Source organism: Elephantulus edwardii, unplaced genomic scaffold (assembly GCF_000299155.1).
Source record: "Elephantulus edwardii isolate Elephantulus edwardi_28Jun2011 unplaced genomic scaffold, EleEdw1.0 scaffold00066, whole genome shotgun sequence".
Classification (NCBI taxonomy): Eukaryota; Metazoa; Chordata; class Mammalia; order Macroscelidea; family Macroscelididae; genus Elephantulus; species Elephantulus edwardii.
Genome location: NW_006399816.1, coordinates 14704426 through 14723770, shown reverse-complemented (window position 1 = coordinate 14723770; position 19345 = coordinate 14704426). Strand labels below are relative to the sequence as shown.

General features: G+C 40.7%; 1 protein-coding gene across 1 annotated transcript in view; it reads left to right on the top strand.

The window, feature by feature from the left end:
• The first annotated feature begins 1835 nt into the window (after positions 1-1835).
• SPESP1 (sperm equatorial segment protein 1) overlaps positions 1836-19345 on the top strand; it is a 63750-nt gene continuing 46240 nt past the window's right edge. The window contains exon 1 of the mRNA XM_006888401.1: positions 1836-2307. Within this exon, the coding sequence (XP_006888463.1) occupies positions 1836-2307 (472 nt within the window). The remainder of the gene's footprint in view (positions 2308-19345) is intronic.

Genomic DNA, 19345 nt, shown 5'->3' with positions numbered 1-19345 from the left:
TTTCTTTTCTCTGATGAATGCATCCTCGTCCAAGGTTTCACATTGAATATACCATGAATTGTTAGGAGAACAAACAGGTTCATCCTAGAGAGGATGAAACAGGCTGCTCCTTGGAGGTAAGGATTCTGAAGTTTCATCTGAATACTCTGGACATGTTGCAAGGTGGGACTAGTCCTTGGAGAGGGACATCATGCTTGAGAGAGTGGAAAGACAGTGCAAGGGATGAAGACACTCAATGAGATGGATTGACTCAGTGACTTGGGTAATGTGGGTAGGTGTGTCAGAGACATTAAAGTTGGCACATGATAGAGCAGGGTTTAGGGCTATTTTACCTAGGGTTGCTATGAGTCACAGACCACTCGATGGCACATAACAACAACAATGTGATTAGGTAATAGAGCAGGCTGGAGAAGTTAGAGGTGAAGATGAGATGCAGCTGTAATCTCACTACTAGTTTTATTGATGTTATGTGCCATCAAGTTAATTACCACTCATAGAATCCTATGAACAAAAGCTCTGAACCCTCCCCTATCCTGAGCCAGTATCACTGTTTCTGATACACACCACTTTGTTGAAATTGAGATACTCTGGGATTCCGGGAGCTCTGGTGGCCTAGTGGGAAGAAGCTGTGCTGCAATTCCCAAAGCACGTGGTGCAAACTCACAAGATGCTCCACAATCTCCTCCCATATGATTTCCTGCCTCTGAAAACCCACTGAAAGGTGAGCTGTGACCCAATTCCTACTCAACGGCACACAACCACCAAGAAACTGATTCCAACTCATGATCCTACGTACAAATGAAAGCAGTATCATTCGTCCCATACTCCCAGCCACTAGGAAACCAGCCCTCAGCTCCTCCTCCTATTACTAGAATAGCCACCTCACTTGGCTCCCTGCCTCCAGTGTTGTTTCCTTCCAGTCCTTTGATGTTTTAAGGAGCAAGCTTTCTGAAACACAAATCTAATCACAAGTACTCCTGGCTCAAGCCTGTGCAGTAGCTCCACACTGTGTCAGCATAAAATTCAACTTCCTTAAGGAAGCTGTGGTGGTCTAGTAGAAAGAGACATCTCCTGCTAACCAAAGGCAGGCAGCTGGAATTCACCAGCTTTTGTGGGGGAGAAAGAAGGACAGCCTGCTTGTGACTTACAACCTCAGAAAACCCCATGGAGGATCAGATGAGCAGATTCTGACTCTATAGCAATGAGCAGGTGAATGAGTAAAGGAGCCTAGTTGTGAAATAGTTAAGCACTTAGTTTGCTAACTGAAAAGGCTGGCCGTTTCAACCTCCCTCCTGCATCCAGAGAGAGAGAAGTCTCAGAAATCAACTCCCATGAAGATTGCTATTAAGGAAACCCTCCAGAACAGTTATATCTTGTCTTACAGGCTCACTATGAGTCAAAATGGGCTCCAGGCACATAAGAAGTTAAGGTTGAAGGTTCAAAACCACCAGGGGCACACGCGAGAAAAAGCCTGACACTCTGCTTCATTGAAGATTACAGCCCAAGGTTTTATCACATAGTTTTGAGATGAGTCGAAATCCTATGAATCAGAATAGACTCTATGGCACACAGCAAAAAAGTAAGCCACTGCCTACCACTCTCTCCCTCTCCTTCTGTACATCAACAAACTACTTCAAGATTTTAGAGAGCTCCAAGTTTTCACCTAACCCACTTTTCCTACACCCTTCATTTGGATAGAGGAGGTGCTCCACAGTGCCTACTGCTTTCCCTCATTATAATACTTTAATGAAGTTGCAATTACCAGGTTATTTGAGTCTTTCATAGAAGATGTTGGCCAAGGTTCCACACTCCAGCCACGGCTCATATTTCTAGCCATGGATCATATTGGCTTCACCTGTAGTCGTCCTGGATGGTTTAGACTCCACCACCTCAGCAAGCATTACCTTTGTGGTCGACCAAGCGCCAAAACAATTACAAGCTCCCGAGATAGCCAACCACGGAAGGCTGAGTACGCGCACAGGGGGCGGGGCGAGCACGCACGCAGGGGCGGGACTAAGCTCGGAGGCCCCGCCCCTCCGCTCCAGGAAAGGGCGGCCCTTCACCCCTTCTGCTCCCCTCCCCCACTCTCTGCGCTTGCGCACAGGGGACAACCGTTGCCAGGTGCCTGGGGCCCTGAGGTGGGGTCGGAGACATCGCTGACACCCTTTTTTGGCCCTAAGGTACCCGGCTCGGTGGGCCCACAGACGTTCCAGTCGAATGGCGAAGTGCTTCGGACGATGCCCATGAAGTCCTTAGCCCTTCTAGTTGTGCTGTTGCTATGGCCTTCGTCCTCGCAGGCATATTCTAGTGAGTGACCATCCCAAGGCGGCATCGACCCAGGGGACACAACTGGGGGGGCTACTCGGTCTCATTGTCCCCAATCACCGCTTGACTCTTTCTTTCTCTTTAGATTGAGGGTGGTCCCGAATCCTGCTCTCCAGGGTTCTGGCCTACCTGTTTTCAGGTGTGCCCCTTGTCCCTGAGCCAACTAGGAAGGGCAGTGCCTCGACATTGGTCCCAAACGTGGTCAAGCGTGAGCTTAACATTTTAAAATGCACTATCTCATGACATGTGAAAAAGGTGTGAAATTAAGATTTCACTGTCCATAAATTCTGCTTTATTGGAACACAGCAACACTCATTCCTTGGTGTATTATTGGCCAAGGCAGCTTTCCTGTGCGGTGACAGTGGAGTTAAGTCGTTGTAAAAAAAAGAGACTGTTGGCCTTGGTTGCCACACATTGGTACCCAAGTGTGTAGAATTGAACTGCTCCATTCGGTTTTCCTAGCTGAACCTTTAGGAGAGGAGCTCTGGTAATGGTAGCATTCTCTGGCCTTTTACAGAAAAAGTTTGACACATTTGGTGAAACCTGGAGAACATGTAGATTCTGGGTAGCAGTTTAGGGCATTCATGTGACCTGGTATGTAATTCTACAGAGCCACCTCTGGATACATGGGACTCAAAGCCTAATTTCAGCAGAGTTACAAATTACTACTTGCCATGCTTTAGTCTCTCCAAATAGCTAGAAATCAATGAGCTACATTCAGAGATGCTAAGAATTTATTTGACCTATGTCTGACATATCTTGGGCATGTTGCAAAGACCAGTCCTTGGAGAGGGATATCGTGCTTGGGAGAGTAGAGGGACAGCACAGGAAAGGAAGACCATCAATGAGTTGATTGACTCAGTGTCTGTGGTAATGGGGGTAGGTGTGTTAGAGGCAGTAAGGTTAGCGCAGGATAGAGCAGGGTTCAGAGCTGTTGTATATAGAGGTCAATATGAGTTACAGATAACTTGACGTCACATAACAACAACAACAACATACTTAGGTCAAGAAGCTATTGTCCCAACAGAGCAAGGGAACACTGCATGGATCAAAAATCAAGAAATGAGTGAATTAGGAATGTATCCTTTCTTCATATCTTTTCAATCTATATACTGAACAGATCAGTGGAGAGACTGGGTTTTATGAAGAAGAATGACATTGAGGTTGGAGGAAAACTCATCAATAACCTGCATTATACAGGTGACGTAACCTGCTCTCCCAAACTGAGGAGGACTTGAAGCACTTGCTGCAGAAGATCAAGGACTGCAGCCCTCAATATAGATTACATCTCAACATCAAGAAAACAAAAATCTTCACCATTGGGCCAGTAGGCAGCATCGTGATAGATTGAGAAAAGATGGAAGCTGTTAACAATTCCATCTTGCTTGGATCAACAATCAACACAATTAACACCAGCAGTGAGGAAATAAAAAGACGAGTTGCCCTGGGGAAAATCTTCAGTCAAGGACCTCTCTAGAGTGTTAAAGAAATTTGATGTCAGTCAAAAGACTAAAGTGTTCCTGATTCAAACCATAGTATTTTCAGTTGCTTCCTATGCCACTGAATGCTGGACAATGAATTAAGTATGACCAAAGAAGAATGAATGCCTTTGATCTACAGTGCTGGACAAGAGTACTGAATGTACCATGAACTGCCAAGAGAACAAACAGGTTTGTCCTGGAGAGGATGAAACTAGGTGGTTCCTTGGAGGCAAGGATTTTGAAACTCTGTCTCACATACTTTGGGTATGTTGTCAAGAGGGGGCAACCCTTAAAGCATGTGTAGTAGTTCAGTGCAAGAGAGGAAGACTTTGAATGAGATGGATTGACCAGTAACTGTGTCAATGGGGTCAAGAGTGTTGGAGATGGTGATGTTGGCTCAAGATAGGGCAAGATTCAGAGCCATTGTTCATAGGGTCACTATGAGTTGTAACAACCACAAGAGTTTATTAGCAGTGTCATGTGGACACCTGGAGATAAGTATTTAAGTCAGATATCTAGTATCTGGCGTTTTAGAGAGACTGTGTGAGTTGACTATATACTCTGAGTGCTGTTTAACATAGCTTTAGTAATGTTGGAATTTGGTTTAACTAAATAATTAAAATGTAATGGATGTAGGGAAAAATTGCTTCTGATTTATATGACCCAATAGGACATAGTCCTATAACAAGTCCATAAGAACTAAGATATGATCTTGAGTCTACCCCATTGGGATTTAAAAGTCATTTTAAGGATAGGTTTGAGGCATTGAGTTGTGAGATGACATTAAGGACATCCTTGTAGAGCGCAAAAGGGCATTAAAAAGACAGAGGAGAAAGAAAAGACCAAAATGGAGATCAGAAGAGACCCTGAAAATTTGACACAGGGGCAGTTATGGAGGTTGGGGAGAAAATGGGAAAAGAGTGGATAGATAAGGGATACTTCATTAGAAAAGATGAAGGGTGTAACTATCTGAAAGGAATATAGGATTAGGCACTGTGTGTATGACAGTCTGGAATAAGGGAGGCTTTATGGGATAGGCTGTGGGGAGGGGAGGAAGAAAATGTTCAACAATTGAAAAAACATGTAAAAAAATTAGGATATGATAAAAAAATTGCACTGAATTATCAAGAAGGAGAAAGAAAAGAGCAAAATAGATGTCAGAAAGACCCTAAAAATTGCACTGGAGAGAAGAGATGCTGAAATAAAAGAGCTGAACAAAGGGCAGCTCTGAAGACAAAGCAAGCTATTGTAACAGAATGTGCAGAGATGTAGAATTGGAGAATAAAGGGAAGAACTTGCTCAGCATTACTCAAGCTGAAAAAGCTGAAATATTAAAGCCTCAAGTTTCAATACTTAGGGGTGCTGTGAACAAAATCTTGAATAATCCAGGAAACATCAAAAGATGGAGGGAATACAGAGTCACTGTACCAAAAAGAATGGGCCAACACTGAAATATTTCAAGAAATACTATATGATCAAGAGCCAATAATAATGAAAAAGTACAAGCTGCACTAAAGGTATGGGGGTGGCCGGACCAAACTAAGGCCCCAGTAATCAATATTCATGCTTTATTGACTCTGCAAAGGCATTTGACTGTGTGGGTCATAACAAGTTGTGGCTGACATTGAAAAGAATGGGAATCCTAGAGTACTTGATTGTGTTCATGTGGAACCTATATCTAGACCAGGAAGCTGTTGGGCGAAAAGATCAGGGGAGCACTACTGAGTGATTTAAAATTGACAAGGGGGTGCATCGTGGTTATGTTCTATCTTCATACCTATTCAGTCTGTATACTGAGCAGATTATCTGAGAAACTGGACTCTGAGGAGGAATGTGGCATCAAGATTAGAGGGAGGCTCATCAATAACCTGCATTAAGCAGATGATACAACTTTGCTGAGAGTGAGGAGGACTTGAAGCACTTGTTGCAGAAGATCAGGGAATGTAGCCTTTGGCACGGATCGCTTCTCAATGTCAAGAAAACAAAGATTCTTAATACTGGACCAACAGGCAGTGTCATGATGCATGGAGAGAAGATTGAAATTGTCAACATCTTCATCTCGCTTGGCTCCAGAGTTAACACCCTTGGTATGAGCAGTCTAGAAATAAGGAGACACATTGCACAGGTAAAATCTGCAGTTAGGGATCTTTCCAAATTTTTGAGGAGTAATGATGTCAGTTGTGGACAACGGTGCACCTGGTTCAGGCCATGGTATTTTAAGTCACTTGCTATGCATCTGAGAGCTGGACAATGGCCAAAGATGACAGAAGAAGAATTGATGTCTTTGAACTGTGATATTGGAGAAGAGTGCTGAAGATCCCATGGACTATCGAAAGAACTAAGATATGTCTTGGAGAAGATATAGCCAGAGTGCTCCTTAGAGGCATGGATGCTGAAACTTTGCCTCACATACTTTGGGCAAATTGCTAGGAGAGGTTATTCCTTGGAGAGGAGCTTCATGCTTGGAAAGGTGGAGGGGCAGTAAAGACAGGAAGACCCTTAACCAGGTAGACGCAGTGACTGTGGCAATGAGCTTGAATGCATCACATTGCTTAAAGCACTGTCTTGCTAGGGCTCCTTGAGTTTGTTCTTTAGTTCTTTGAAGTTGAGAAAGCATGTGCTTCCCTTTTTGTTTTCTAACTCCAATCTGTGTACATTTAGTTATAATTTTTCTTCTTAAGCTATGCTTTAAAATCTTCTGTTCATCTCTCTTATTTTAGCATTTCTTCCCTTGGTTTTAACCTTTCTGCTTTCTAGTGCAAATTTCAGATTCTCTTTTGACATCCGTTTTGATCCTTTTTTTCCCTTCTAGTCTTTGTAATGACTTTTTGCTTTCTTCATAGATGATGTCCTTAATGTTATCTTACAACATGTCTGGCCTTTGGCCAATTTTTAGTGCTCTTGAAGACTTATATCAACAACCTGCATTATGCAGATGACACAGCTTTCCTTGCTGAAACTGTGGAGGACATGAGGTCTTTGCTGCAGAAGGTCACAGACTGTAGTCTTTCATATGGATTGAATCTCAACATCAGGAAAACAGATTCTCACCAGTGGGCCAGTTGGCACCTTCATGATGAAGGGAGAAGAAATTGAGATTGTTAACAACTTCAGCTTGCTTAGTTCCACAATCAACACTCCTGGAACCATCAGTCAGGAAATCAAAAGACAAATCGCACTGAGAAAGTCTGCTGTCAGAGATCTCTGCAGTACTGAAGAGCAATGATGTCAGTCTGGAGACTAAGGTGTACCTAATCCAGGCCATGGTCTTTGCAATTATTTGCTATGCCTCAGAGAACTGTACAGTAACTAAGGGTTATAGAAGAGGAATCGATGCCTTTGAGTTATGGTGCTAGAGAAGAGTGATGGACAACATATCATTGACTGCCAGGAGCGCAAATAGGTCTGCTCGGGAGAGGGTGAAACTAAGTTGGTCCCTGAAGGCAAGGATTTTGAGGCTCCATCTCACATACTTTGGGTGTATGGTCAGAAGGGACCAATCCTTGGAGAGGTACATGATGCTTGGAAGGGTGGATGGACAACAGAGAAAGACCCTGGATGAGATGGATTGACTCAGTGACTGCAGAAATGGATTAAGTCTGTTGGAGACAATAAAATTGGTCCAGGATAGCACAGAGTTGAGCTAATGTACAGAGGGTCACAATGAGTCAAAGGCAACTTGATGGCACATTACAACAGCAAAAAGTGACATGCAGGAAAAGGATGGGCAGACTCTTCCTATATCATTTACTACCTCTGAAAACCTGCTGGAGGGTCAGCAATGCATAGGTCCAACTGGACAACACACAACAACAACAATGTAACATGAACATATTTGAACAATAATTAAAATAAATGATTTAATTTACCTTTTATAGCTTACAAATTAATTTTTTAGAGTGAATTTACAAATGATACTGGTTTCTCATTCAGTTATACACAGTTCGCTTTAGAACACTGATTACTATTGATTAATGTCATTAGGAAGCTCTGGTGGCTTAATTAGTAAGAAGTTGAACTGCCAGCCCAAAGACATAAGGTTTGAATCCGCCAGTTGCTGTGCTGGATAAAGATGGGTAGTATCCTTCACTGTAATTTACTACCTCTGAAAACTGACTGGAGGGCCAGCTACGAATTGGTTCCAATTCTATGGCACATAACAATGATGATGCAATTAAGTCATTAATTACAATACCTTATTAACCCCTTATTTTATGTCACCTTTCTTTTCACAGAACTTCTAATTTTCACTCCCCTCTTCCTTCCTTTAATCTCTTTCAACTATCCAAGAATGAGTCTTGTTCTTGTTAGGAACAGTTCCATCAAGTAAGACCCATAATGACCCTGTAAACAACATATCTGAATCCTGTCTTATCCTGTGCCATCCTCACAATCTCTGATACACCATACACCCCACCCCCCTTTTCCAAGCATACCTCTAACAGCCTCTCCTAGAATGTGCCAAATATATGTGAGGTGAGACTTTGTTATTTTTGCATCCAAGAAGCATTCTGGTTGTACCTTCTTCAAGACATTATTGTTTTTTGATAGACGGTGAAAAGATTGAGATTGTTAACATTGTCAGCTTGCTTGGCTCCACAATTAACACTCTTGGTACCAGCAGCCAGGAAAACGAAATATTAATTTTATTTGGAAAATCTGTTGTCAGAGACGTCTACAGAGTACTGAAAAGCAACAGTGTCAAACTAGAGACTAAGGTTGCTATGCATCAGAAAACTGGACAGTGACTAGGGATCATAGAAGAAGAACCGATGCCTTTGAGTTGTGGTGCTGGAGAAGAATATTGAATATACTATGGACTGCTAAGAGAACAAACAGGTCCTTCCTGGAGAGGGTGAAACCAGGATGCTCCTTGGAGGCAAGGATTTTGAAGCTCCATCTAACATACTTTGTGCACATCATTAGGAAGGACGTCATTCTTGGGAGTGTGGTGGGACAGCACAAGAGAGGAAGACCCTGGATGACGTGGGTTGACTCGGTGACTGGGATAATAAAGGTATATGTGTCAGAGATGATGAAATTGGCACAGGATAGAGCAGGATTCCTACCTGTTGTACATAGGGTTGCTATGAGTTGGAGTTGAAGGCATATAACAAGGCAATGGAATAGTCCGCATTCTTCTCCAACACCACAGTTCAAAGGCATCAATTCTTGTTTTGTTATCCTTATTCATTGCCCAGCTCTCAGATGCATAGCAAATGATTGAAAGATCATGACTTGAATCAGACACACCTTAGTTCTTTTTTTTTTTTTAAATTTAGGTTGTTTATTTTTCATTTCAATGAACATCTACAGAGATTTTGGGATTCCATTCATTCATTGTTGCACCCTTCTCCCCGCACAAACCCCTACCCCCTTCCCCCCATTTGCTCCTCTCCTTGAAAAGCAAAACTCCCTCATTGGTACACAATCCCCCCCCCGCACCTCCCCAAACCCCACCCCTACCCCCAAATACAATCCACTCTGCAACCCTCATTGCATACTCCTATGATAAAAATAATGCCCTAAAATATAATACTTTTAGTTCTTAAACTGACATCATTGCTCCTCAATAATTTGGAGAGTTCCCTGACTGCAGATTTTACCAGTCCAGTATGTCTCCTGATCTCCTGACTCCAAAGGTGTTGGATACAAATAAGAAGTCATAACAGTTTCAATCTTTTCTCCATCTCTTGATGTTGTCATTTGCTCCAGGGGTAAGATTTTTTTTGTTTTCTTGACGTTGAGATGAAATCCATATTGAAGAGTGAAGGCTGCAGTGGTTTAACCTTCTGCAGAAAGTGCTTCACATCCTCCTTGCTTTCAGCAGGCAAGGTTGTGTCATTTGCATAATGAAGGTTATTGAGGTGTCTTCCTCCAATCCTGATAACACATTTTTCTTAAAAGTTCAGCTTTTCAAATAATTTGCCAAACATATAGATTGAATAGGTATGGAGAAAGGATACAACCTGGATGGACACCTTCCTTAATTTTAAACTATGTAGTGCTCCCTTGCTTTGTTTGCACAACAACAACTTGTTCTAGGTTAGATTTCACATGAGTACAATTAATTGTTCTGAGATTCCCATTCTTCTCAAGGTTAGCTATAGTTTGTTATAATCCACACAGTCAAATGCCTTTGAATAATCAATAAAACACAAATAGATATCCTTCTGGTATTTTTTACTTTCAGCCAGGATGTGATATCAGCAATGTTATCCCTGGTTTCTTCTTAATCCAGCATCAACTTCTGGACGTTCTCTATGTACTGTTCTAGCCATTTCAGGATGGTCACCAGCAGTATTTTGCTTGTGTATGAAATTAATGAATGACATTGATAATTCACTCCTTCTGTTGGATCACCTTTCTTAGAGTTGGAAACAAATATGGATATCTTATAGGCAGTTGTTCAGGCAGCTGTCTTCCAAATTTTCTGACATAGACTAGTGATTGTGTCTAGACTGCATCTGTTAGTCAAACATAAATTGTTATCCCACCGATTCCTGGGAGCTCCATTTTGCCAGTGTCTTCACTTCTTGAACATCTTCCTTCATTACTGTTGGCTTTTGATTTTTTTATATCATACTTGCTGTAATTTTTCAGTGTTGGTCTATTCTTTTTGGTACAGTGATTCTGTATTGCTTCCAACTTCTTCTGATGTTACCTAGATAATTCAGGATTTTTCCTGTCCTATCATTAAGTATTGCAACTTTAGGCTTGAATTGGTTTTTGCTTCTTTCAGCTTGAGAAATGCTAAGCAAGTTCTTCGCTTCCCTCCTCCCCCCCTTCAGTTCAGCTCTGTGCACATTCTGTTGCAGTATACTTTGGTTTGTATTCTCAAGCTGCCATTTGAAATCTTCTGTTCAGCTCTTTTACTTCAGCATCTCTTTCCTTTGTTTTGGTTCTGCTTTTCAGTAGTGATTACACTATTTTACATTCCTACCTCCTACTAGGAGGTATCTCTCCTCACCAGCATTTGTTGTTTGATATCTTACTGAACTTCGCTATTGTTGCCAGATTAAGGTGATATCTCATTCCTGTTTTGGTTTTTAGCTCTCTAAGAGCTAATAAAGTTCTTGCTCTGGTGGCAAGAAACTAAGCTACAGTCCTAAAGACACATGGTTCAGATCCACCAGCTGTTTCAAGCGTGAAGGATGGGCAGTCTCCTCCTGTGTGATTAACTGCCTCTGAAAATGCGCTAGAAGTTAAGCTGTGGGTTGCTTTCAACTTGATGCCATACAACAACAGCTAACAATCTTGAACATTTCCTCATGTGTTTGTTGACCAGCTGAATGTCTTCTTTGAAGTGAAATATTCATGTCTGGTGTCCATATTATATTTGGGTTATCTTTTTTTTTTTTAATTGAGATGTTGGCATTTTCTCTATGTTTCAGAGATGAGTCCCTTGTCTGATGTATCATTGATAAATATATTTTTCCCTATTTAAAGGTCCCATTTTACTCTTTTGGATGCACGTAAATGATTTTTTTACTATTCTGATGTTGTTTTTATGTGCCGTCAAGTCACTTGCAACTCATACTGACCCTATGTAGCCTGGAAACCTGATCTGTCCTGTGCTGACCTTATTGTCTCTACCACACCTGCCCTTGTTGCCCCAGTCACTGAATCAATCCATCTTATTAAGGGCCTTTCTCTCTTGCACTGTGCCTCCACCCTTCCAAGCCTGATGTCCCTCTCCAAGGACTGGTCCCATCTTGCAACATGTCCAAAGTATGTCGGACGAAGTCTCAGAATCCTTCCCTCCAAGGAGCAGCCTGGTTTCACCTTCTCCAGGATTAACCTGTTTGTTCTCATGGCAGTTTAGGTTCAGTACTCTTCTCCAGCAAATTCTCTTTCGCCCGTTCCTAGTCACTGTCCAGCTTTCTGACACATAGCAAGTAATTGTGAAGACTTATGGCCTGGATCCTTTAGTCTCCAGACAAATCATTGCTCTTCAGTACTCTGGAAAGATCACTGACAGTAGACTTTTCCAATACAATTTGTCTTTTAATTTCTTGGCTGCTGTTATCAAGAGTGTTGATTGTGGAGCCAACAAGCAAACTAAAGCTGTTAACAATCTTATTATCTTCACAGTCTGTCACAATTGTCTAGTTTATCCTCTGCTGGTTGGACATTATTTTTTGTTATAGCTGATAGTCTATGCCATATATTATTGTTGTTCTTTTGTACCATTGAGTTGGAGGCGACCCCATAATTGACCCTTTGGTGGGTTTTCAGAGACAGTTAATCACACAAGTGTAGATTGCCCATCCTTCTCCCATGGAACAGCTGCTGACCTCAAACCATGTGCCTTCAGGACTGCAGTGCAGATTCTTGCCACCTGCATTTGGTTGTTATTGTCTGCCATCAAGTTGGAATCAACCCATAGCTATTCCTCCAGCAGGTTTTCAGAGACTATAATCTTTCAGGAGGAGATTGCCCATTCTTCTCTTGAGAGTAACTGGTGGATTTGCCTTTGGGATTGCAGCACAGATTCTTACCGCTAGGCCACCGTGTGTGTGTGTGTGTGTGTGTGTGTGTGTGTGTCTATCTCATCTGTACATCTATAGCTATATCATCGCTATTTCTATGTCTATATATATGTTGTCATTATGTGCTGTTGAGTTGACTGTGATTCATAGCAACCCAATAAATAACAGCTGCTTTATCTTGAGCCAATCTTCCTGTCTCCAACATACCTACCCCTAAAACCCTAGTTACTGTCAATCCTGCTTATCTAGGGTCTTCTTCCCCTGTACTGGTCCTCCACCCTTCCAAGTATGATGTCCTTCTTCAATGACTGGGCTCTCCTAGCAACATGCCCAAAGTATGTGAGATGAAGTTTCAAAATCCTTACCTCCAAGGAACAACTTGGTTTCAACTCTCTCTTGTGAAAGAGAGAGACCTATTTGTTCTCCTGATAGTCCGAAGTATGTTCAATACTCTCTTTTCAGCACCACAGCTCAAAGGCATCTATTCTTCTGACATCTTTAGTCATTGTCCAGCTTTCTGATGCATAGCAAGTACTTGCAAAGACCATGGCCTCGATCAGGTACACCTTAGTCTCTAAACTGAAATCATTGCTTTTCAGCCCTCTGGAAAGGTTTCTGACAGCTGACTTTCTTAATGGAATTCATCTTTTGATTTCTTGACTGCTGATGCCAAGAGTGTTAATTGTGGATCTGAGAAAGCTGAAATTACTAACAACCTCAGTCTCTTCTGTATCTATTGTGGTGCTGCCAGTTGGTCCATTGGTGAGAATTTTTGTCTTCTTGGTGTTGAGTTTCAATCTATATTGAAAACTGCAGTCCTTGACCTTCTGTAGCATATGTGTCAGGTCCTACTCAGTTTCCCCAAGCAAGGCTGTATCATTTGCATAATGCACATTGCTGATGAATCTTCCTCCAATCCTGATGATACATTCCTTCTTATAAAGTTTAACCTCATGAATAATCTTTCCTGCATATAGATTGAAAAGCTATGGAGATAGGATGCATCCCTGATGCACTCCTTTCAGATTTTGAAACAGGCAGTGTTTCCTTGCTTTATTTTGATAACTGCTTCGTAGTTTTGCATGAGCACAATCAAGTGTGGGATTTCCATTATTCTCAAGGTTAGCCACAATTTGTTGTGATCCACATAGTCAAATGCCTTTGTATTTATTTCCCTAATAAACCCCATTATCTGTACCATAGCCTATGAGTCAACAATGAATAAACAAACCTCTTGCTGCTGGTGTTGTTCTGCAGGCACCATTCAGCTGGGCTACAGGCTCTTTATCTTTTTTCTGCTCTGGGATGGTGAGGAACTGTGCTGTTCTCACTTTCTCTGGCACTTTCAGAGAGACACTCATGGCCTTGTATTCCCATATCCCATGTTCTACTCCTTAGAAAATAGCCACTCTTTAAATAGACATTCTTCTGATACTCTCTGCTTTAAGCCAAGATCCATCTGACATTTGTAATGATATCCTTAGGGCCACAGCCTCTTCTAAAACCAGCTTGTATTTGTGCTAGTTCTCTGTTGATTTACTGTTCAAGTAATTTTTAGATAATCTTCAGTAGGATTTTATTTGCATGTGATACTATTCAATAAATTCCATAGTCTATTGGATCACCTTTTTTTTTTTAAATGGGAATAAATATGGATATCTTCCAGTCAACTGGCCAGGTAGTTGTCCTCCAGATTTATTATATCTATATGTGTGTGTGTATGTATACACACACACATGACATAAATGGACTATCAAATATAACAGAAAATGTATCATCAGCAGAGAATAAACTAGTCAATTGAGACTTGGCTAAAATTCCTGTTTATGTCATAGAGAGAGCTCTGGTGGCTTAGTGGTAAGGGGTTGTACTGTCAATCCAAAGATATGTGGTTGAAAGACATGGAAATAATTTTCATGGAGGAAGATATTCGAATAGCAAACAGACACATGAAGAAATGCTCCAAATCACTGGCAATAAGAGAGATGCAAATCAAAACCACAATGAGGTACCATCTCACTCCAGTGGCAGTGGCAAAGTTTAACAGGGCAGCAAGTAATAGGTGTTGGAGAGGATGTGGTGAGAAAGGAACTCTTGTACATTGTTGGTGGGATTGTAAAATGGTGCAACCATTCAGGAAGGCAGTTTGACATTTCCTCAAAAAGCTGAACATAGAAATTCCATAAGATCCAGCTATTCTGCTACTTGAAATATACCTTGAGAAATATGAGAACTGAGGCACAAACTGATATTTGTACACCAATGTTCATAGCAGCTTTATTCACCATTGCAAGAACATGGAAACAGCCCAGATGTCCAACCACAATCAAATGGATTGAGAAATTATCGTACATTCACACAATGGAATACTATGCAGCACACAGGATCAATAACTTTGTAAATTATTACCTAACTTGGGAGGGACTGGAGAGAATTATGCTGAGTGAACTAACTCAGTCCCACAAGGATAAATATTGTATAGGACCGTTACTGTAGAAGGAGTATAAAGATCTAGGATGGGTAGGAGAGGCTGGAAGCAGAGGGATGTGGATATACAGGGAGAAGGCGATTAATCATTGGATTGTACAATTTGATGAGGGGGGTTTGAGGGAAATTGAAAGAATTTGTTCAAATTTGTATTAGAATTTTTTAAATAAACTAGTGGGGGGGAAGTTATTCCCCTTGATTTTTAGTCCTACTCTTTGATTTTTAGTCTGTATTAATCCTGTGTCTAAATTGTATCCTTTGTAGGCAGCATCTTGATGGGTCATGTTTTCATACTCATTATGCTATCCTTGGTGCATTTAATCCATTCACTTTCACTGAAATTATCCATTGATAAGAATTTTATGGCTGTTTTTGTGCTATTCTTTTTTTGTGGTGTTTCTGATATCTTTGTTTCTTTTCTCTGCTAATTTTGCTTAGGGATTTTCTTATTTATTTCATTGCTGTTATTTTAGTGTTTAGTAAGTCCTTACAGTTTTTCAATTTTGATGTGATGCTTTATTAATTTTTTTGGAAGTTATCCTATAATTTTCTATTTTATTCCCAAGTCTAAGTCACTTTGATTTATCTTACAGTTGTCTTTATTTCCTCTCCATTTGGATATTCTATAACTACACTTCTTACTCCCTCTTTTTTTTTATGTCAAGATACTTTATTTTTAAAACAGGTCACAACACTAACCTTTGGCCCATTCTGCCCCTGGACAAGCTACAAATGCTTGCTCAGCAGCTGGGTGCATTCTTTAGTAGCATGTGTGAAAAGTGAATAAAAATGTATATAAAACAAATATTCAAATAGTTTCCATAGGAACACAAGATAAGTGTGACCCCATCGCCTAGTCTTCCATACTGTTCCATCCCACCATACTCATATAAAATTTCAAAACTAACAATAATTAAGTTAAATGGTCCCCCCAAATCCCTTAATTCAAGCTAAACTTGGAGTTAACAGCTACCAAAATGGTATCTACACATTAACACTAGCTGAAGCACAACTGGCTGGATGCCGTTTCATTCCACTTTCCCAAGCACAAGACAAGGGCAGAGTGCTGACATCCTGCTCCTCCACTTCAAGTGGATACTCATGGTTCTTGATTTGCTGCATGAGTTGCCACGTTGGCCCAGACATCACATAGTAGATAGTTGGCCTCTGGAAGCCATTGAAAGTAGAGGCAGCAGCAACAGTGTAAGCACCCATGTTTTCAAACAACATCCAGTCCCCCCACATGCATTTCTGGCAGGTTACAGCGCTCAACAATCCGATCCAGACCATCACATGTTGGTCCCCATATGCTAGATGAGTAATACTTCTCATCTGGTTTGGGTCTCTTTTGCAGCAGGTGCTTTACATGTGCATGATCGTAAAGAATGCAACTAAATGAGCCATAAACCCCATCATTCACATAATACATAAAGGTTTTTTCACTCGATTCATCTTCATCATCAGAGCCCGTCTGTTCTTTTAATACAAGTTTCTTGGCAATGATATTAACAGCAAATTACTCCCTCTTTTTTAATTGTAGTTCTTTATGGACTGCATAACTCTGCATACTGATTTTTAGCCTCATGTTTGTTACACTTTGAATATTTCTGTGTTTGGATCAGTTTATGACCCATGTAAATTTCAGGTATTTGTCTATTTTAGCTTTGCATTAGTGAACAATTAAAGCTTACTCGGCTCCACAATAAATACTCTTAACAGTAGCAGTGAGGAAATCAAAAGACAAATTGCACTGGGAAAATCTGCTGTCAGGGACCTCTTCAGAGTACTGAAAAGCAATGGTGTCAGTCTAGAGACTAAGGTGCACCTAATCTAGGTCATGATCTTAGCAATTACTTGCTATGTATCAGAGAGCTGGGCAGTGAGTGACTAAAGATGATAGAAGAAACTTTGTCTTTGAATTGTGGTGCTGGAGTAGAGTCTTGAACATACCATGGACCACCAAGAAAACAAAAAGGTCTGTCTTGGGGAGGGTGAAATCAAGTTTCTACTTGGAGGCTGGGATTTTGAAACTCCATCTCATAATCTTTGGGTCCTCAGAAGAGACCAGTCATTGGAGAAGGATGTTATGCTCGGAATGGTGGAGGGACAGTGCAAGAGAGGAAAATCCTAGATTAGATGGATAGATACAGTAACTGGGGCAGTGAGGGTTGATGTATTGGAGTGAGTGAGACTGGCTCAGGACAAGGCAGGCTTCAGATTGGCTACATAATGTCACATAATAGCAACAACAACACAATATAATTCTTGTTTTGAAATTTATTTTCTTTCCAGATTTTATATCTGTAATTTCATTGTTTTCTTGCCTGCATAGCTACTGCTCAGAAATCAAATCAAAGCTTAGTCTTATTGGTTCTCTTTTGTAAAGAACTGTTTTCCCTGACCTACTTTAAATATTTTCTTGTATTTCGTTTTGGGAAATTTAATTATATTATGTCTTATTGTTTTTCTGTTGGACTCTGTACTATTTAATTATATTTTCTCAGATTCTGGAATACATATTTACTTATTTTTCATAATATTTGGGAAGTTTTCATCCAATAAATTTTCAATTACTTTGTGCTTTTTTTTCTTTTGGTTGCCTCTTTTTGGTTCTGCAATTTCAATCACATGTGAGTTATTTCTCTTGAATTTGCTTTTTTGTGTGTGTGTGTCACATCGAATTGGATCTGACTGACACGGGAGGAGATTGCCTCCCCCTTCTCCAGTGGAGCATCTGGTGGTTTCGAACCACATGCCTTTGGGATTGCAATGCAGCTTCTTGCCACTAGGCCACTAGAGCTCCCTTTTGAAATTACTCTTTAATTTTGCTTCCTCTCTTTTTTTCTGATTGTCCCTGTAAGATTAGTCTTGAGAAATTTGCCACTCATCTCACTAATTCTAGGTTCTGTTTCTTCAAGTCTACCCTATTGTGCTTCCAATGTATTATCTGCTTTTGAAATCTACTCCTAGTATTCTTGATTTTCTGTTGTCTTGATATTCTTGATTTGCTATTTTTATAAGGCTTCTGCTTTTCTTTTTATTTCTCCTGTGTTGCTTTTTTTGGAATTCTCTTGTTTTCTCAATCTTTTTTTCATTCTGGTGAAAGTATTAAGACTACCATTGTTTTGAATTACTGACCAGGAAGTTCTGATTACATTTCTGTATTTTAGTCATGATTTCCTTCCTCTGCCTTGTATTTTTTTTATCTGTTGCTTTTCATACAGTGTATTGTTTGTTGTTGCTGTCTTTATATTCTTTTGTTTTGGTATGTGTTTGAGCCATGCAAGTGTATTATGCTCTTTAATAATTTGATAACTAGTGTTTCACCTCCTGTACTTCAGTGGGTCTGATTGAGGATGGAAGTGTATGTGCTCAGTTTGTTGTTAATGCAGAGATGTAGAGCAGTTAAGGGAAGACTGGATCAGTGGTTTTGCTGTATTATGTCAATCAGATGGAAGAGGAGCTGGTTTATTCTCTTGCCTGGTGGATGGAGATGCAGACGATCCATGTCTTGCTGTCAATTTTCAGATGGCAAAAATGAAAAGAGAGACAACAAATCCAACACACACCCCCCATAAATGAAAAAAAAAATTGGTCAGTAAAAGAAAAAGAAAGGTGTACAAAATTAATGAGAATCAGAACGTTGTTCCTGTTGCTAGGTGCTATCAAGTCGAGAGGACCTCTGCCTCAGCCCTCCCTCTTTTTCAGAACTCAATTTCCTCATGTCCCTGCTATCTTTCTGCTTCCAGTTTGCAACAGAGTTTGACTCATAGTGACCCTGTGAACAGATCTGAGCCCTGTCCTATCCTGTGCCATCCTCATCATCTCTGACATACTTGAACCTATTGCTGTAGTCACTGTGTCAGTCCCTATCATTGAGGGTCTTCTTCTCTTTCCCTGTCCTTCCACCTTTCCAAGCATGATGTCCCTTTCGAAGAAATGGCTTCTCCTAACCATGTGCCCAGATAATGAGTTTAGTCTGGTTCAGTTTGAGAACCTCAGTTTTCCAGTCATGAAATGGAAACAATAACTGGCCTGGTTCATAAGACTATTATCATGGCCAAAGTTTAACAACATAGAGACTGACTGACTTCCACAAGCCCAACCCATTATTACTTTTCATCTCTATTTGAGGAAAATGGACTAGTGTTAAGAAGCTAGGCTGCAATCCTGAAAACACATAGTTCAAATCCACAAGCTGCTCCACAGGAAAACATGGACATTCTCCTCCCATGTGATTAACTGCCTCTGAATACCCACAGAGGGTAATCCATGAATCAATTCTCACTTGATAGTACACAACAACAGCAGCAGCCAATGTCACACTTCAAAGATGCATTTATTCTTCTGTCTTTCATATTCATTGTCTAACTTTGCAGATACATATGAAGCAACTGAAAAGACCATTGCTTCCATCAAATCCATCTTAGTCATTAAACGGACATCCTTGCTCTTTAGCACTTTGGAGAGGTCCTTGACAGCAGATTTTTCCAATGCAACATACCTTTTATAAAAAACAAATTTTTATTTTATATTGGTTTGCTTACAAAGCTCGTGTAC